At 35.8% G+C, this 21,487-nt stretch overlaps 1 protein-coding gene across 1 annotated transcript in view; it reads right to left on the minus strand.

The window, feature by feature from the left end:
• Positions 1 to 7,816: 7,816 nt before the first annotated feature.
• LTN1 (listerin E3 ubiquitin protein ligase 1) overlaps positions 7,817 to 21,487 on the minus strand; it is a 52,861-nt gene continuing 39,190 nt past the window's right edge. The window contains exons 25-30 of the mRNA XM_058296141.2: positions 19,214 to 19,400; positions 14,888 to 15,059; positions 13,856 to 14,076; positions 12,147 to 12,341; positions 11,075 to 11,242; positions 7,817 to 10,218 (exon numbers count right to left, since the gene is read on the minus strand). Of these exons, the coding sequence (XP_058152124.1) occupies positions 10,156 to 10,218; positions 11,075 to 11,242; positions 12,147 to 12,341; positions 13,856 to 14,076; positions 14,888 to 15,059; positions 19,214 to 19,400 (1,006 nt within the window). The 3' untranslated portion in view covers positions 7,817 to 10,155. The remainder of the gene's footprint in view (positions 10,219 to 11,074; positions 11,243 to 12,146; positions 12,342 to 13,855; positions 14,077 to 14,887; positions 15,060 to 19,213; positions 19,401 to 21,487) is intronic.

Genomic DNA, 21,487 nt, shown 5'->3' on the forward strand with positions numbered 1-21,487 from the left:
TGCCACATCCTTGAAGAAATGGAAGGAGGAAACTGCCTATCTGCAGAGAAGACTCATAAGTAGAGTGCTCCACACCATGGAGGCCGGTGCCATCCTCCAAAGGAAGCACAAGCCACCTCGGGAGCTATTCCATTGCTGGAATTGGAAGCTCCACTTCCCAAAATATGGGGAAGGAAGAGACAGTTGGCCACCAACTTCAGCTATTGATGAGTCAATTCAGCAGGCTAAAGTATAATCCTAAAAACAGCTAAAGTTTGCTGTCCAAGTTAGAAAGAAGCCAGTAGCTGCCATCTGAACTCCACACCTGGCATGAGGGGAAGTGGGGCAGACTGAAAGTCACAGTACTGGTGGGGACCAGATTCTTTCCATCCAGGTCAGATTGCAACTCTGACATGAACCCAGCCCCTCCTCTGGCACAGAGGAAGCTGGGGGGACCTGCGCCAGCCTCTCCAGGAAATTACTGGCCAAGCCAAGGAGCCTGGTGATTATCCTACTTTGGCAGCGCAATCTGCCCCAGAAGCTATTCTGTGGATGGAATTGGAAACTCCATTTCCCAAAAACTGGAGAGGAGGAGACAGTTGGCCACCAATTTCAGCTACTGATCAGTAGACATAGATGGCTAAGGTACAGCTAAAGGTTGAACCTGTCCAAGTGAGAAAGAGGCCAGTAGTCACCATTTTGACTCTGCCCCCAGCATGAGGGGAAACTGGGCTGACCAAAAATCAGTTATGGTAGGAACCCATTTCTTTCACCCAGATAGGCCTACAGCCCTAGCCTAGGCTTCAGCTCCACCTCTGGCAGGGAGGAGGCTGCGGGCCCTGCACCAGCCTATCCAGGAAATGGCAGGTACCTTTGGCTGGCACAGATGAATAATTGGAAGTCTACCAGGACAACTGCAGTCATCATGGACCCACACTACATAGACTGCCGCCCACACCTGCAGCACCATCCCCGCCCCAGGTAGGGGAGAAAGGGGCATGGAGCTTCATCAGTCTCTGGGCAACTACTGTCTAGGCCTGCACAACTTGGATTATTCCACACAGCTGTGACTCTGTCCCTACCCCTGGCAAAGTGGAAAGTTGGGAGAAGCTTCATCGGCAGTGAGGGCAGCTTAAGCCTCCACGGCTTATAGTACCAACTATTTCCTTGGCTCCTACTGCACAACCAGCAAGGGAGAAAGGGCAGGAAGCCCTAAACTAAAGAGAAAAACTGCACCCAGAATAAATACTCTAGTAAGCCAGATGCCAAGACACCAACAGAAAATTACAATCCACACCAAGACAGAGGAAGATATGGCCCAGTTAAAGGAACAAGATAAGCCTCCAGATGACATAAAGGAGTTGAGACAACTAATCATGTATGTTCAAACAAATCTCCTTAATAAATTCAATGAGATGACTAAAGAGATTAAGGATATTAAGAAGACAATGGATGAGCACAAAGAAGAATTTGAAAGCATACATAGAAAAACAAATCTTGGAGGAGATTGTTGTTATGGGGGGAGGAGTGGGGTAAGGGGGGTGGGGGGTATATGGGGACCTCCTATTTTTTTAATGTAATATTAAAAAAATAAAGACAAAAAAAAGAAGAAAAACAGATCTTATGGGAATAAAAGGTACAAAAATGAAATTTTAAGAACACTGGAATCATATAATAGCAGATTTGAGAAGGCAGAAGAAAGGATTGGTGAGCTTGAAGAAATGGCCTATGAATGTGAACATACAAAAGAAGAGATGAAGAATGGAAAAAATTGAACAAGGTCTCAGGGAACTAAATGACAGCAAAAGGCATGCAAACATATATGTCATGGGTGTCCCAGAAGGAGAAGAGGAGGGAAAAGGGGCAGAAGGAATATTTGAAGATATAATGATAGAAAATTTCCCAACCCTATTGAAGGACGTAGACAATATCCATGTCCAAGATGCACAAAAAAATCCAAATAGACCAACTCCGAGACACCTACCAATCAGAATGTCAAATGCCAAAGACAAAGAGAGAATTCTAAAAACAGCAAGAGAAAAGCCATGCATAACATATAAGGTATACCCAATAAGATTAAGTGCTGATTTCTCACCAGAAACCATGAAACCATGAAACCATGGAGTATTTAAGATACTACAAGAGAAAAACTTCCAGCCAAGAACCTCATGTCCCGCAGGGCTGACCTTCAAAAATGAAGGCAAGATTAGAATATTCACAGATATACAGAAACTGAGAGAATTTCTAACCAAGAGACCAGATTTTCAGGAAATACTAAAGGGTGTGCTGGAGCTTGGAGGGAGGGGACAGGAGAGAGGGGCCTGGAAGAGAGTCTAGAAATGAAGATTATATCAATAAAAAGTATCTAAAAGTGTCAAAAGAGGGTTGAAAATAAAATATGACCGATAAGACTCAAATAGTCAGGAATAAACTTAACCAACAATGTAAAGCACTTTTATTCAGAAAACTGCAACTTAATGTTAAAAGAAATTTTAAAAGGCCTAAATAACTGGAAGAACATTCCATACTCACAGATTGGAAGACTAAATATCACTAAAATTGACTAAAATGTCAATTCTACTTAAACTGATACACAGACTCAATGCAATCATGATTAAAATTCCACCAACATTTTTTTAAATTAAAAAAATTGACAACACAATTATCAAATTTATTTGGAAGGGTAAGGGGTCCTGAATAGCCAGAAACATCTTAAAAAGAAAAGCAAACCCTCATCTCTAGACTTCAAATAATATTACCTTGCTATAGTAGTCAAAACAGCATGGTATTGGCATAAAGACAGACACCTAGACCAATGGAACAAAACGGATGGTTCACTTGTATGGTCAAGTGATTTTTGACTAGCCTGTCAAACCCACCCAGCTTGGGCAGAACAGTCCATTCAACAAATGGTGCTGAGAGAAGTGGATATCCATACCCAAAATAAGAAAAAAGGACCCCTATCTCCCTCCTTATCCAAAAATTAACTCAAAATTCATTTTTAAAAAATTAAAAATAAAAGCAAGAACCATAAAGCTTCTAGAAGAAATTGTAGGAAAATATCTTCAAGACCTGATGGTCAATGGGGGATTCTTAAAGGAGATAAGAGGACTAAGATGGACTATTGATGTTTAATATATGTAAAAGTTTCAATTAGCTTTACTGTGAAAGTGTGGAAATGTACAGAGTGGATGGTAAAAATAGTAACACCTAGTTTATAAATGGGGATGTGGATGAAAATGATAGTCAAGGTATGTAAATGCCAATTGACAGAATGCTAAAGAATAATCTAGGAACTGAATAGCACAGTAAATCAAGAGGTGGACGAGAACTGTGGTTGATGGTACAGATGCAAGTGTCCTTTGTGAGCTAGAGCCAATGTATATCACTACTGGAGGGTGGTGGGAATGTGGAGAAGGGAAAAATACAGCTGGAGTGAGCTATGGACTGTGGTTAGCAGTAATAATATAATATTCTTGCATCTATGCCAAAGATGTACTGTGTTGATAATGGGGCAGTATGGAAAATGTGTGCCAAATGTACACTATGGATGTGGTAACAATCAGATGATATTATCTTATCTGTAACGAATGTTCCACCACAGTGTGGTATTTTGATAGACAGTGTTGTTTGGGAATTCTGCACATGTGCATGATTGTTTTCTAATTTTACAACTTCTGTCATAAAAAATATATTGAAAAAATAATAATAGGGTAGGTTGGGGAGAAAATACACCAAATTTAAGATAAGGACTTAAATTAGTAAGATTTTGACAATATTCTTTCATAATTTGCAACACATATCTCATGACAATGCAAGGTGTTGGTGAAGGGTTGATGTATGGGTCTCCTGTATGATGTTATGCCTGTTTGCTTTGTAAGTTCACAACTTTTACTATACACTTGTTTATGTATGTTCATATATAAATGATATAAAGATAATAGGGTGGGTTGGGGGGAAAATACTTTCATTTGTAGTAATATTTTGACAATGCTCTTTAATCATTAGTTTAAAATGTTTAACAATGCAAGGTATTGGTGGTAGGGTGAATTGTGTTTGTTTTGAAGTTGACAATTATTACTATATTGTTTATGTATGTTTATGTATAGGTGATATACTTCAATCAATTTTTTTTAAAATGGAAGAAAAAAAACAAGACTGGCTCAAATATCCACAGTGCTCAATAGCATACCTACAATAAAAAATACCTGGACTCTCTCCCTACAAACATTAATGGACCAGTTTGCAGCAGCCACTGATAAGACAATCATGTAATAGATGGCAATCTGCTAAATTACTGCAAAGGCTAACAAAGTATGTTATGGAGCTTCATTACAACTTTTCAAGCTGATTCTGACAAACAGGCAATGCCTACAACCTGAAGATTAGAGTCAACATCAAAGTTCACAGAGAAAGTGGCCTTTAAACTGCTGGGAAAAGTCCATACCAAGTCCTTCTCATAAGACATTCCATCTTGGGCCTTCAATTTCCCAATGCAAAAACTTTTATATGGTAACATAGAACAGTGAAAAATCCATCTACCACCAAAGATTATCTTATGCAACAAATAAAATAGATTTCTTGCATTAAAGATATTTTGTTTTATCCAAACTGCAAGGTCTACTGTTTGTTGGACTTAGTCTTTGAATCCCAAATTGTTTGCCTTTTGAAGTCACTCCAGCTATTCTTCCAAAATGCTAACTATAACTACTTTGCCACTTTTACTCAAACATAAACATCTCCACATCTAACCTATCTCACCTACCTGGTAAATGAGTGTGCAGGTTGCAACTCCTGAATGCAGTGATAATACTCAAATCTCTATCAATGAAATCAGGTCCAATGAAAGGGGAATCACTAAAAATTATTAGTTCATGAAGAGTCAGATATTCCGGTTTTGCAGTCAACCACTGCCTCTACTGATTCTACTGATATCATACTTGGGCCTTGTAATATGAAGCCCTGGAGCAGAAGAAATGTTGTCTTTCAAATGAAGCAAATATTTGTGGGATTACTCTTCCTGTTTTTATTTATTTGCTGGCTGATGAATTTAGTAGTAATGTTGCTAGTTACTGCAGTGCTGAGTATCCTGAGAGTCCTTGAGGACAAGAACAGAAACCAAGAAACACAAACTAGTCTTCCCTCTGCCCCCCTACTCTTACCTAAAAGGCTAGAGTAAAAGATTTTTTCTTTACCATGGTTCAAAATGGTCCCTTCTTCCATTAACACTTTTTACCCTGACTTTTTCTTCAGGGAAAGCGGGGAGGGGGTGGATTCATAGTGTTTGCTACTTATTTACTTATTTAGGAAAATATTTAAAATATTTAGACTGCTGGATTGCTGGATTTATGGCCACTGCCAAGGACTATCTTGTGTCTTAAAACAGATGGAATAGTCGAGGTTATTTTGATAATGCTTGAAAGGGTAGTACGCTTAAGTAAATCTTAGCTAATAAAAAATTGCTTGAGCCGTGCTAATAAAAAACTGACTCACAGAGAAGACAAATTGGATAGAGCATATATGTGAAAAGGGAGTTCTAAAAAGCTAAGAGCAAATATGTAAAAGGAGAACTAAAAATAGTAACAATCAAAATTCAAGGAAATAGTGGAAATCTAGTCAACTCAAGTTTGAGGCAAGCTGATGCTAAAAGGGTATCAAAGGCAAGAATGTGGAATTCAGTACAGTAGGCAAGACTATGATAAAGCCTGGGCTAAACATACTGGGAAGGAATGGGTTTTATAATTTAACAGCTTTCTGAGAAAGGTTGCTGCTTTAAACACTTGTGATATTAATCACACCCTTTTCTAAAAATATATATAATTTTCCTTCTTTTGCTAAGATATAACCTTTCATTTTATAAAAACTGTCAGTCCTGCTACTAGGAGAGAAAGAGCCTTCTTACTGCATAGAGATTCAGTGTATATGTTTTGTCCAATAACTGCTAGAATGCTAGCAAAACCACCTCTTGAAGACTGAATCCAAAAACAAACCTCTTGTTTCTTTCAAAAAGATACAAGGAGGGAAGCGAATGTGACTCAATTGAGTGGGCTCCCGTCTACCATATGGGAGACCCCAGGTTCACTTCCCAGGGCCTCCTCGTGAAGGCAAGCTGGCCCACACCCACAGAGAGCTGACAGCCCGTATCCGTGGAGAGCTGGCGCAGCAAGATGCAGCAAAAAGAGAGAGACAAGCAGACAGAGAAGAACGCGCAGCAAATGGACAGAGAGAGCAGACAGCAAGCAAGCAGCAAGGGGAGGGGAATAAATAAATCTTTAAAAAAAAGATAAAAGGAATAAAATGTGAGATACAAAATTGGCCTTATGAGATGACTGTCCATATAGAAAATGAGAGCATCTACATATTATTAGAATAATAAATTTTAGCTATATTCCAAAAAATTAGGAACAAACATAAAAATGTAATAAAGAACAAGATCCCACACATAGCAGCAATACTAAAAAGTACTCAGGAATACATTTTTAAAAGATATACAAAGTTTTGTGGAGAATATGACAAAAATTTGGAGCAATTCTAGTGAAATTCTCAATATGGTTTATTTGTGAAACAAGCAGCTGATCCTAAAACATCAATATAAAAAAGGAAAGCTGAGAACAGCCGAGAAAATTTTGAAGATTAGAGGATTACCCTACTCACTTACCCTACAAGATTAATTATAAAGCTATTTTTCAAAGAAAAAAAGTTTGTGTAGAAATAGCACAGAGAGACAAATAGACCAATGGAATACAATACAGAGCTCAGAAACCATCTCACACAGAAAGGGGACTTGGTAATATAAGAGGAGGCCCTATAAAGTCAATGGGGAAAGGGTGTACTATTTAATAAGTTATGTTGTGAGAAAAGGCTACCAATATGGGTGTAAGATTTCTACCTCACAAGAATTAACAAAAATTAATTCCAGGTGAATTAGGCACATTGTGAAATTTAGAACTCTAAAGACAAAATACAATCAAATTTTTTTAAACGACAGGGAAAGAAAAGAATTTTAAATCGAAACCAAAGAGCTCAATCATAAAGGAAAAGAATAATTAATGTAACTATATGTAACTGAAAAATTTTATATAATTAAAGACAACCACAGATCATATTAAAGACAAGCCACATACTACAGGAATCTCTGTAAGAAAAACGCATTATGATCAGTAAGGCAAGTAATCCAATAGAAAAATAAGTATAGGTTACAGAAAACAAATTCACAAAATAATGGCCAATAAACATATGAAATGAAATGAAGATTCTTGGTAGTCAGGGAAATATAAATTAAAACAAAAAGATACCATCTCACAGCTCGCAGACTGGAAAACTTTAAGTTTCCTAACACTAAGGGTTGATGACGAGGTAGAAAAATCAGAACTCTCTTACACTGCTGTTGAGAGTACAAATGTGCACACCATTTGGGAAAGCGGTCTGACAACATCTAAAGTCATACAGTATATATATCCCACTACCTAAAATCCCTTATTTAGGCATATGTACAGACTATCCATCTAGCACATTTGCATAAGGAAACATGATCAAGAATGTATATGTACAGCATGTTCAAAATGGCAAAAAATAACAACTGAAATAAATATCAGTGACAGAGTTGGCAGATAAGCATATAATATGACATAAACAGGAGTTATGCTGAGTAAAAAAGCAAGTTACAAATGTTACATATAGTAGTGCCTCCTGAACATAAATTTTCAGGAACTGCTATGTATCATTTACAGGTACAAATACAGGTGGTAAAGTATAAAATCTAAAATTGGAAGGATTCACACCATGTTCAGAATAGTAGCTTGGCTCTAGGAAGAAAAGGAGGAAAATGGCATCAGTGCAGAGTACAAAAGAGTAATATTTTATTTCTTTAAAAATCAGAAGCAAATATGGCAAAATAGTTTATGAAGAATTTAAGGGCATTATATTATTACTGTTTGTATATTTGAAATATTTTATCATTAAAAAGAATTTTAATGGGCACATATGGTATAACAATAAAATAAATTCACATCACAAAAACTTATCAGAAACATGTTATTTAAGCCACAAAAACTTATGTACATACATTAGAACACATGATAAATAAGGAGTCAAAACTAAATTTTAAAATTTGCAATTCATTTTGGGGTTTTAAATTAATAATTTTGCTAATGGGCTTCTCATGCAATTTTTAAATGTCCTTATGCTAGTTTTAATGGATACAATTGTTTTTGTTAAAGTTGTCAACACTATTTAGTAGTATAAATACATTTAACTAATGTGTTATTCTGAATTTCAGTCTAGTTTTGGAAAGTTTTTTCTTTAGCATATAAATAGTAACAAGCTTTACACTTACAAGTCTTAAAGAAATGTATTACATTACACTTACATGTCTTGAGTTCTAAGTATGAAGAATAGGCACCCCTCTTAATTATAGTGTTTCACCAAGAACCTGATACCCTAATACTAATGTGGAAAAACAATGTTCCATTCTTCCATTTCCTTGTCTACTCGGGGTTTGGGACAGAAGCCAAGAAATATCAGTACTGGAAAAGTTATAAACAAAGCCTTATTATAAAACCATTTTTAAGGGAAAAGTGTGTAACTTTCATAAAAGAGTAACACAATCCTTTGGGATTTCTATGTTGAAGACAGACATAGAATATTTAAGAAAGGGATTAAGACGAGGTAGTAGAATTTTGCTATCTGCACTTTACTTACTGACTTCTTGAGCCTCAAGGCTAGAAGATAAGTACTTCACAAAAAAGGTTAGGAAAAGAAAATTAAAAAAAAAAAAGGTTAGGAGACAGCAGTGGATAGGACACTACATCTACAAATGTCAAGAGATCTGTAACTCATTCGTAATACTTCACTCTAAGTCTCTAACCACATTCATACTATTTCAATAATAGCCACTGTACCCAGTTGGTGGAAAGCAATTTTATTTAACATGTTACTTTTTGCCAATTAAACATTTGCAACAGAGGTGATTAGCTGACCTCAGGTAACCTAGTCATTCAATAAATACTAATATTTTCCATGTAAAAGACTGCAATAAAATTAACCCAAGTTTCAAATTTCCAAACTTTTATATTTTGGGTACAATTTTTAAGGGTAAAAGTGCTATGGCAAAAGGCAGGTTTTTAACTACTCCACTTCAGTCTGTTACACTCAATTTTACTTAACATTAAAGTTGTTAACTTCCATTTCTGATCTGAAAAAAATTAGCTCCCCCAAATCCTTTGTTTAGTATAACTTTGGCCAATAATAGCAAAAATTTGCTTACAAAATTGAAAGCCTCCTACCTACAGCACTTTTAAATTTTTTTGTTTTCCTGCCAGACTTTTTGTTTCAGAAATACTTTGTTTACTTCTTCCCTCCACTCTGCTTCATAAATAAAATAATCTAATCCTATTTCCTTCAAATTCTCATGCTCCAGAGACTTGCTCAAACTGGATAATAAATTCACTAGCAATTCTACAATTCATTTTTCACTAATAACATGGAAATTCTTCTTTTACAAAGTGTCAGTGTCATGAATTTAACTTTCTGAATTTCATAACCCTTGATAAATGGAGGCGCCTTAAAATTCAGCTTACACTTTTATACAGGATTTCAGGGCATGCTTCAAATATCTTAAGATAAGCTATACTAAAGAGTTTCGTGTCATTTTTATCATTTAAAAAAATCTACAAATATCAGAATATTTTTAATTATTTTTGTTGTCATAACTAATAAATAACAAATCTCAAAATATTTGTAGGTGTAAATCGCTAACTTCAATTCATTTTGTTTCATTTGGACTGTTCTACAACACAGATCAGCAAACTGAACAGCGTTATCAGTATAATACAGTTATAGTTGTACAATGCTTTCACAAATTTCAATTCTGGTAATTTAGGATTTTCATATTTATTTTTAAATATACAAATAGATTAAACTATTAATATAAATATTTCCTCTCAAATATGTACTCTTCTTATGTAAAAGAAAAGGTTTCCAACATTTACAAAGCAATCTAAAGATAAGTAAACCTGATTTTACAATCATTACATTAACCAAAATAATTTCCAGAGAAGATCCTATTTAAAAGTAATGCTCACTGGCTTCCTCACATCAATACTTTAAGATGGATGCAAATCCAATGCTTTTGCTTGATTTACTTCAGGGATCACACTTCCAACAAAAGAAAGTATCTCAGAAAAAGGTCTCACGACAAAGTGGACAAGTGGATTTGTTGCTAGATGTAAACCATTTGTACTGAAAAAGAAAAACGTTTAAACATTAAAAACTTTTTAAAGCTGTAATCTTACACATACATATATCTAAAGTAACCTAAGAATGATAAAGGAAAAAAAGAATTCTAAAATTTTTGTCTCCCCATTTATCTCCAAAAGCAACACAACTGAATATTACTTCCAAAGGCTACACTATGAATAATTCTTTCTATCCAGGCTTGTATACACAACCACAAAGATACCTAAGGGAGACCTCCTGGGAAGCAACTAAACACAGGGCAACTTTACTTTCAATACGATGTTTCAAAAGAGCAAAGGGCTGTTTTGCCAAATGGCTCCACCACTTCCTAGGGATAAAATGCTCAGCATCTGACTTAACCTTCTGAAGCCTGTTTTCTCATCTACACACTAGGAATAAGACCATATTCTACTTTGTACTTTGACAAGGCCCATCTCTATAGAGAACAGGGCCTAATATGAAGTTTGATATATGTCATGCAAATATTTAAAAAAATATATAAAATTAAGTTTTGTTTCCTTCCCTTCCCACTTAATTTCCAATTTCTATGGTGCCTTTAAAAAATAGACCTCCTTTCCAAAGGTCAATTCTTTTAGTCTCCTGTATGGTCTAAATCTCATAAAACCATCTAGTTCTTGAATGCTGAGAGCTACATTAGAAACATTCATTTACTAAAGTGCTATAATGTTACCAGTCTTAGTAAACAATGAAATATCTTTGGCAGATTGCAAGAAATCATTTTCCAGTATGTGTCTATTAACTAGTTAGATTTTTGACATTCATTGTTTTCTTTTCCAAATATAGATAACATACATATAATATATACATAAAATATAAATTAATTTCTTTTTAGACTTACCAAACAGGCTGAATGGAACTTTTTCTTGCATGTTCGACATGCTTTTTTGGGAAGAGAATAGTTGAAACCATGAATGACTGAGAAACAGATCATGCAATCTTCAACACCCTCAAAACGTTTGTCCACATTATTCTTCCACAATGCTAAGCCTTCCATAATACTGCCATTCTGTTAACAAGGGAGAAAAAAAAGGGTAAATATACACTGTAGACCATCATCAAAGTTATTTTTGTTAAATTTCACAAATTTTCAAGCTGGAATTACAATTCTGAGAAAAGAAAACCTGCCTGGCTATACTCCTATCTGACTCTAAGTTTATGGATGTTGGTTATGAAAGTGGCCTTCTAAGATTTAGAAACCAGGCTTAATTTTTCTCAGGTAAAGGCAGACTTGAAAGGCTTCTGCACCAATACTTTAAATCTTATAGTCTCAGCTTGTTGTTTGATGAAACTCTTTCAATAATTAAATCATTAAGTTTACTTCTCCTAATTATTAACTGAAAATGATGAAATTGATTATCTCACCATTTCAACTCCTGATCTGTTCCAATAATATTGGTGGACTCATTTGTTTTAAAATAATTTTTCTTTACTGCAGAATTTCTGAGACACATCACAATATGCATGCATAACTGGAAAAAATGCATAATTTGTTTAAAAACCAAATCCTTTACATTTGAAAGTACTGGTACTTCTCCAACCACAGAAGGAGGGTTGAAATGTGACAGTAAAAGTAGCCCAGAAGGCATCAATTGTAATGTATATTACAAATACTTCCTGCTATACAACTTCCTTAGCATTATACATTGTTTTACATCTTCTACAAGGTTAATGAAGTAAAGTCAATCCCTCTTAAACAACAGAGAACAAATTGTAGAGTCTTAAAAATTAAAGTAGAGCTGACAAGTCCAAGTCATTTAGGCATATATCTGTGTTTAGCCAAGGAAACATAATATCTTTATTTTTACTTTAAGCAGGAGACATATATCTTAGATTTTACAGTCCTTTTAAGTAGTATATCATTCATCTCTCTCTCTAGTTTGAAAAGCCAAATATGTAAAGCAGAAACTTACTTGATGGGTGAGGTAAGTGCTTAACTGCAGCATCCAGTTCCGCCACTGCTGAACAGCCACACCGACTCTTTTCCCACTTTCCACCGTTATTGAACCCAGTGGATAATTTGAAGGCAGTTGTATTATAAGTTCAATAACTATGTCCTCAATAGTATAAGTAGCCATTACTTCTCGAGTAGTAGCTCGAGCTTTAACCTATAATACATGAAAGATAATATTTTTTGCCAAATGTCTTTATTTTCCTTCATTCAAAAAGCACCTTGATAGGTTGACTAATAGCAGCCAAAGTCTTCATTCAAGGAAAATACAGGTAGACATATTCATTTATTTGTCAAGAGATACTTAATAAATAGGTTTAAGTACCTGGCATATTTTACTGTGATTTATGACATGCAAAGTCTGTTTTAAAGGAAATACAATGCTCATCAAAAAGTATATTTTATTTCATTAGGCTTGGCACTTAATAAATAGTTCTTGAATAGACAAATGACAGAATGTGCTATTAAATTATCCCTTTTCTGCCATACCCAGGGTATCAGCTATCATGTCTACTTAGATGTCCCCCAAAATCTATCTCTATCAGAGAATTCTTCTGGGTTTTAGAGCCAACCATTGACTGCGAGAAGAACATTTCTACCTCGTTTGGTTTTCCTGCTAGCATTGCAAACTCAACATAATTAAAACGCAAATTACCATCCTTTACAAACTTTAACTTTCTTATTTCCAGACTAAAAACACAACATGATCTTAAATTCCTTCTTCTAACTCTAGTTGCAAATTTGACTAAATCTCCACAAAATCTCTCATCTTTTTCCTTTTTATATTTCCACTAATACTGCCTCACTCAGGCTCTCCTCACGGCTCATGCTGTCTTAACCAGTAGTAATCCCAAACCATTCATTTGAATACAACCTCTACATTAACAGCAACTAAATGCTGCAGTCACAGATAACTCTCACTGTGCCAATGCCTGAAAGAACAATCTTCAGTGGCTGAGGGGAGAATTTTAGACTGTTACTCACGGCCTTTCCCAATATGGCCCTAACTCATTGTTTAAGTAGTCTGCTGCCTGACTATTCCCTTTCAGGAACCCTACTCTACATGAAGAGTGGGTTATTTATCATTTCTTGGGCAATCACAGAAGTTACATCCTTGCCTCCATGACTTTTTCATCTGCCATACTATTTTCTCTATATTAAAAGTTTTTCCCCATATTTTCCATGGAACAAAATCTTGTCCACCTAAAAAAAGTCTCCATAAAGTCTCACCTAATCCTCTAAGCCAAATGTAACCTTCCCCCACTCTCTGATCCCATAACACTCTTGCTCATAATGTGACATATTCCAGTTTCTAATTAGACTGCATGCTATTACAGGTTAGGAATCTAAACCTAATGAAACTAAACTGTTCATTTCCCAGGTAACTGGTACACAGTGCCTAACATTTAATAAATACTGCAACGTAAGTTTTGACTGAACTAATGCATGCTCAAAAACTACTTGGTGGGAAAATGAATCCATAAAATTATACTATTGTTTCAATCCATGCTTTAAGTAATTCTGAAATGTGACACACAAAAATCAGAAAGTGGGGCGGTCAATTTCTATAAATTCTGAACCACGGGCTACCAATTTTGTGATATTCACTAAAGTGACAAATATAACCTATACTCAAACAACTTTTCTAGAGAAAGTCAAGTCAATACTAACCGTCATGCCATTGAACAGCTGCGTACTTGTTTGCACAGAAGATATTTCTTGAAAAGAAAGCACACTGCTGACATACTTGCTTGTAAATCTATCTACTATATTGAAAACACGCTTCTCGCTGCTATTCCACCACAGCCTAACCATGGCGGGCAAGTCTTTTAATGTCATATGATAGACTGAACAAGCCAAGTGTGGAATATGGTATGGAAGAGTTGTTGTTTCTGAGAAAAAACAAATTCTTTGTTAGTAACATAATTTTCACATAAAATACTATCAGTATTTTCCTTAGAAAATCATCTTTAATTCCTTAATGATAGAGCTATAGATAGTCCAAAAAACAAGCATATCAAAGAAAGCATACTAGCTTCCTTTGACACATTCAAAATGAATCATAAGATTGGCAAAAGTAAAAAGAGTGAAAATCAAAACTGACACTCAGAAACCACCTAGAAACAACATTTTATATTTCACACAAAAGACTACAAATATGAAAAAAAGAGAGGAAGGGAGGAAGGGAAGGAAAAAAAGCTTGTCTTTGATAAAAATTTCAAAAAGGAGTTTGGCTTCCTTATTTTCCCAGAATTCACTGAACAGCTATGCAGAAATTTTAGAACATCCTCCTCAATACTCACAAATTGCAGTCCCATCCACAGATGACCAAGACATTTAAAAAATTCCTATTCTTAGCAAATCACTTAAAACAATGGCGTAAAGCTTGATGAATGTATATCTGTCTCTTCAGTTAAAATTTGAGCTCTCAGAAGGGAGGATATAAATTTTACTCCTCTTTGTTTCTTCAAATAAAAACTACTTATTTACATGCCTACAAAACATTATCACATATTTATTTACAAAGGGAAAGATAACAGCTTCAACACACAAAGTTTGAAAATTTTATTCAATTCTTCACAATCTTATCCACAAGCCAGGAACCATGTTTGGAGTTATTCTCCACCACCTCAGAGTAGAGCATACTATAACCGAGTCTAAACTGAGACTGTCGGAAAGAAAACAAACACACATCTTACTGACCTCTAATATTTAACTGGAGCTCCTCAGTAAAGAATGTTTTAGGGTCCTTATTTGGGACGTCAAGAACTGACTCCGCATAGGTCGGATTTTCTGGCATAAGCCTGAACAGGTGATACAGCAATTTATTCAAACTCTTTGTTTTTCGAAGGTACATTGAATACAGAGCCCGAAGCTGTTGAAGAGCAAGGAATTTGTTAATTAACCCAATTAAACCAAGACAAGCAATAGATAAAAACAAATCAAGGTATAACAGGTTATATAAGAACACTTAATGAACTAATGCAAGAATTTGAATACTTAGAATTACATGGAAAACTCCTACAAAATATACACCACAGTCTTACTTCCCAAATGTGCCATGTGATGGCACTGTTTGCTCCCTTTCCTGATGAACCAGCGGATATTTTCATAAACCTTACACATAAGCTTCTAACATCTTTCTCAAACTACCTCCCTATTTATAAGTTCACCTCAGCTTGGAGTCTCTGCTTGAGCCAAGAAAACCTATTCACTATTCACCACAGATGATTTGCTCACTCTCCACCCAAGTCTTCCATATATTCCCTCCACAGGACATACCTTACACTTTCAAATTCTTTTTTAAAATGAATCCCATTTTCATGGCTGACCTCACCCTACATCAAACACTCTAGCATGCCTTTAGGACACTTCTCATAGTGTTTTATAAATCAGGAAATGTCACATTAAAGCATGAATTTCTGCATTTTCCTTTAAAGATAGGAAAATCTGCTGCCACTGGATGGGTACACTATAGGCATTTGTGTGGGGCCAGCACCTTGGAATTCTTTGTCCCTCAGAAAGATACATTTTGCATTTGTTCATGTTTATTTTGTAGTTAGTTGGTCTTTGTACCTATTTTAAAGTTATTTCTTCTGTTATACCATAAATTCTTGGAGATTAAGACTCTTTTGTATTTTCTCACAGTACAAAGACATGGTTTTCTGAACAATATGAATGCTCAAATACAAGCATCAAGCATAAGATTTAGAATTGGGGAAACGGGCTTGGCACAGTAGTTAGGGCGTCCATCTACCACATGGGAGGTCCGTGGTTCAAACCCCGGGCCTCCTTGACCCGTGTGGAGCTGGCCCATGCGCAGTGCTGATGCGCGCAAGGAGTGCCCTGCCACGCAGGGGTGTCCCCCACGTAGGGGAGCCCCACGCGCAAGGAGTGCACCCGTAAGGAGAGCTGCCCAGCGCGAAAGAAAGTGCAGCCTGCCCAGGAATGGTGCCGCCCACACTTCCTGTGCCGCTGACAACAGAAGCGGACAAAGAAACAAAATACAGCAAATAGACATAGAGAACAGACAACCGGGGGAGGGGGAGGAATTAAATAAAAATAAATAAAATCTTAAAAAAAAAAAAAAGATTTAGAATTGATTTTTTAAATATGTTGATGAAACTAACTTTATAGTAAAGAAATCTGGGGACTACCACCTTTACCAAATAATAAAACTTAATGTCACCAAAAAAGTGACACTGACATGATGTACCTCTTAAGGGATACATTGAGGTCATACCGCCATCTGTGTAGTCAGTACTCTTACCAAATATGTTTAACGAGAATCTAGTCATGAGGAAACAATCAGACAAATCTAAATTGTATGACAGGCTAAAAAACAACTGGCCTGGTCAATGGCCAGTAAGAAAGAAAGAAAAAAAAAATAGGGAAATTATAGGTCAGAGACATGACAAATAAAGGCAAACATGACTCTTGATTGAATCCTAAACACAGGAGAGGAAAAAAAATCTATAAAGAAGTATACTGGGACAACTAGGGAAATCTGAATACAAAATTAGATAATATCATAGCATCAAAATTAAATTTGAGTGAAAATTAAGTTACACTTATGAAGAAATATGTTCATGTTCTTAGGAGATATATGCTTAAATGTAAAGCATCATATCTGCAATTTACTGTTAAGTAGTTCAGGAGAAAAAAGTAAAAAGAGAAAGCACATGCAAATGTAGCACAATGTTAACAATTGGTGAATCTTAAGAGTATGTGGATTTTCAACGAACTATTCTTTCAACTGCTCTGTAAATTAGAATATTTTCAAAATGAAATCTGGAAGGAAATTAGAATTTTTAAAAAATTAGTCATCTTTATCAAAGGGCTTTAAAAAAATACATATATTTGACCCAACAATTCCACTTCTAGGTGTATACCCAAGAGAAGTGAAAAAATATATATATGCCAAAACTTTTAAATGAATGTTCTTGGCAGCTTTATTCATAATAGCCTAGGAGTGGAAACAATCCAAATGTCCATCATCTGATGAATGGATAAACAAAATATGTCTATCAATACAATGGAATATAGCCATGAAAAGGAATGAAGTACTGATACATGCTACAACCTTATGCTAAGTGAAAGAAACCCAATACAAAAGATCACATGTGAAATGTCCACAATAGGCAAATCCACAGAGACAACCAAAGTTTGTGGTTGCCAGAGCCTGGAGGGATTGGAAAGAAATGGGACATGACTGTTAATGGGAACTGAGTTTATGGGGTATGGACATTGTTCTAAAATTAGATAGTGGTGATGGGTGCACTTCTCGTGCATATACTAAAGACACCAAAATTTACACTTTAAATGGGTGAATTTTATGGTAATGTGAAATATATCTCCATAAAGCTGTAAAACACACACCCCTACACGCACACATTTATGCATACATACATCTTTGATTCTAGTTTAATCTGATTCACTAGGAATTTTTCTGAAAATTAAACAACAAATCATGATTTAGGGTAGATTAAAGTTTTGGTTGTTTTTTTTTAATTCTCAGTTTGTTCCAGGATTCACCTAATGTAGTATTATTTCCTAGATTATTCTGGTTTATCTGTCCGCAAATCAGTTCAAGTTCCAGGCTCAATAAATGCTGTTGTATAACTCTTTGCACCCATACATCTACCACCCTGGCTTAATAAAAAAGATACTGCATAGCCATTTTCCTAATTTTTTAATATAAGTGGCAAGAACAAAATTCTTACATATAGAACCCTCAAACCTACTGCAAGTTTTTAAGGATCAGGAATTTTTTTGTGTGTGGTACCAGGGTAGGGTGACTGAAACCAGGACCTCATATGAGGAAGCTGGCACTAAACCACTGAGCCACACTGGCTCCCGAGTTTTGTTTTTTTTTTTTCTCTATTTTGTTTGCTTGTTATTTAGTTTTTTGTTCTTAGGAGGCATCAGGAACTGAACCCAGGACGTCCCATTGAGATACAGGTGCTCAATCCTTTGAACCATATCTGCTTCCCAGGAATATTTTAAAAAGCATGTGTAAAAGTAAAAGCCCAACAAAGAGCTTTTGAAATACATAATCAGCAAATAAAACAAGCTCAAGTCACAAACTTACATGATAATCTATTGAACAAGCAGATCAATGTGGCCCGTGATTTGATCTTCCCTTAGATAAACAAATGTAAAGATGCAAGTACAAGTTAAGAGAACAACAAATTATCATTTAAAAATTCTGAAAGATTACATGGGATAATTAATGCTACAAGTATTTAGTCACACTTTAAAATGGTGATGATAAATGATTTATTTTTATGTTGACCAGTTAAAGAAGCCATATACGTTATTAGGTGACTAAGTCAAAGTATGAGTATTCTTTAAGTGGGAATCTGCCTAAAAGAAAAAAAAAGGGTAGATGTTCCAGTTTCCTTCCTGGACAATGAGTTCTTTTGTCCTAAACATGAGACAAGAGAGACATCTAGTGGCTGTTAGAATAATCTGAACAAGAACCCTTATTTGTAATAGAATATTTTCACCATTTAGGGCTAACGGCTTGAATTACATAGGCAACTGTTCATAGACCTTTTTCTTAACACTTTCAATAAGGTAAATTTCCAAAGATATGTCAGTTGAACTCTCCACAAGAGAGTTAGAAGCTGACAAAAGAAAAAAATAGCAAGTTCCAATTCTTTAGTAATTATTACAGCCATATAAAATTAAATTATATAAATCTTGTTTCCGGCAATAAAAAGGACTTGGTGGCTATATTCGATTAGGAAAAAAATTGATGTGGTGACATTCCAGAGAGAAATTATTTTTATAAAACCATACATGTGCACATATGTAACAATGTATGGGTGTGAGCAAGGGGTAAGGAAGTGGGGGCAAGAATAAACCAGACTTGGCAGAGTGTATGAAGTTTGAGACGTAAGATTAGATGATAATGTAAGGCGTTTTTCCTATTTTTTTTTCCAAAAGGAGGGGAAAGAAGGGGTTTAGGACAGGAATAGAGAAATATATATAGGTAAGAACTTTTAAAACCTGTCACATATTTACCTGAGATGAAGCAGCTTTGAAGAAAGTAAGTATTAATTTCCACGTGAGGAGATATCCCAGAACGTAACAGAAGTCTTCACTCAGTGGCCTAATGGTTACTATCTGACCAACAGGAATACATCCTAACACATTTTCTAGTAAGTCCTCTTGAGTGCAAAGAAGAGACATCAGAGCTGCTGGTGGTGACCTAGGAAATCAATCATAAATTAAAACACAACTGTTTTCACAACCCTGTCCCTTAACTAATAAACAGTATTTATAAACATCAAGCATTTTAGGAATAAATTAAAGAAAGAACTAAAGCCTTTTAAAAAGTCCCCCTTTTTAGATTCAATTTAACTCCTAATTCCACATTAAAGACAAATGTAAAATCTGAAGATAATGCTATCAAAAAGAAGGAAAAACACCTTTAGAAAACACCTATTCCAATTTTCAGTTTTAGAGATGAAAAAAATCACACACCCAGAAAGGCTACATGATTAGTCCAAAGTCCCTCAGCTTAGTCAGTAGGGAACTATTAGGGCTACCAAGTCCTACCAGGTCCTTTAGCATCCTACAAAAGGAAAGAAAGGATTAAGAACTTGCTACTTCATTTTAGTTCCTATTTCATATTGTTTATTTACTTAGCAATACTAAGTCAAGAGATCACAATCCTTACCATTAATAGAAGACACTGAAAACAATTATGTACTTTTTATGAAAAGACTATCTCTTTTCAGGAAAGTAAATTTAACATTCATTCACAGAATCATTAATTCATGACAATGCAAGTTAATTTCTTCTTTATTGAACTACTGTACTCATTAAGACTTTTGGGTAAACTTATGAAATTCTCAAAGAATGAAATACCTGTGTATGTTTTTTCACTGTATGTTGGCTGTCTGATTCACATGGAATAGTTTTGTTTTTTAAATATTTATTTTTTATTTATTCCTCCACCCCCCCCCCCCCCAATGTCTGCTCTCTGAGTCCATTCACTGTCTGTTCTTCTTTGTCTGCTTGCATTCTTGTCAGCGGTGCTGGAATCTGTGTCTCTTTTTGTTGCGTCATCTTGCTGCATCAGCTCTCTGTGGTGTGGCACCACTCCTGGGCAGGCTGAGCTTTTTTCACGTGGGGCAGCTCTCCTTACGGGGCACATTCCTTGCGCATGGGTCTCCCTTCCACAGGGGATACCCCTGCATGGCACGGCAATCCTTGCGCTTGTCAGCACTGCACATGGGCCAGCTCCACACGGGTCAAGGAGGCCAGGAGTTTGAACCGCGGACCTCCCATGTGGTAGAAGGATGCCCTAACCACTGGGTCAAGTCCGCCGCCCAGATTAAGTTTTGAAATAACTGAGATCCTGTCACTCTTGCTCAAGCAAACAAAAAAAAAACACACAAAACATAACAAAAAAACTCCTTTAGCCTACCATTCAAAGCTCCCCATTCCCCTATCCTCCTCTGATCAATCTACCAGCAACATTTGTCCCTCTTCAAAGCTATAGGCAGTTTAACATAACAATGCCTTTGGCTGCACCTCTTAATTAATCTTGCATTGTTATTTATCTTTACATTGTTATCTTCACAAGTACCTTTTCCCCCCCTTTCTTCTTTAAGAACAAGTAACTAAATCTTTTTGTGATGCAGGAGAAAGTGGGTGGGCTCTGGAATCAGAGAGGCCTGAAACCACAACCAAATTCTACTACTTAAAAAGTGAATTTAGCTAAATTATTTCTGCCCTTCTAAGTCCTGTCTTACCTATAAAACAAAAAGGAACAACATTGCATATTTGTGGTGAGGATTAGCACCAACATGATAAAATAAGCATTTTCTAAATGCTTATTCTTTGTATTCCAGTTTCTTTAGCATCAAGCCAACACTAATAAAATTCAATCCAATCCAATCCAAGCACCTGCTACTCCTCAAATCATTGTCCACTCTGTCCTGCCCCCACCATCCTGTAAATTAACACAGGCCCTAGGAAAACACTGTACTGCAAGACAGCTGCCAGCTTCTTAATCAACAATTATCTTTTCACATTCATTTTCCACATACTTTCTGTAACACCTAATTCTACTGGCTAACCAAACCCTAACTTCAAACTTTCTTCTCTATGACCCTCTAGCTCAGTTCTTTCCTTCTACCTTCCCTTGTGGCATTCTTTTCCCAATCCATAAACATGTAACCCAGAAAAACAAAAACATGTTCTTAATCTTTATACCCTCCTGTGGGTGTGAACCTATTTAAATAGGAACTTTTTAAAGATGTCATTTTTCTGTTGTTCTTTTTTAAA

This window comes from Dasypus novemcinctus, chromosome 4 (assembly GCF_030445035.2).
Source record: "Dasypus novemcinctus isolate mDasNov1 chromosome 4, mDasNov1.1.hap2, whole genome shotgun sequence".
In the NCBI taxonomy this organism is placed as follows: domain Eukaryota; kingdom Metazoa; phylum Chordata; class Mammalia; order Cingulata; family Dasypodidae; genus Dasypus; species Dasypus novemcinctus.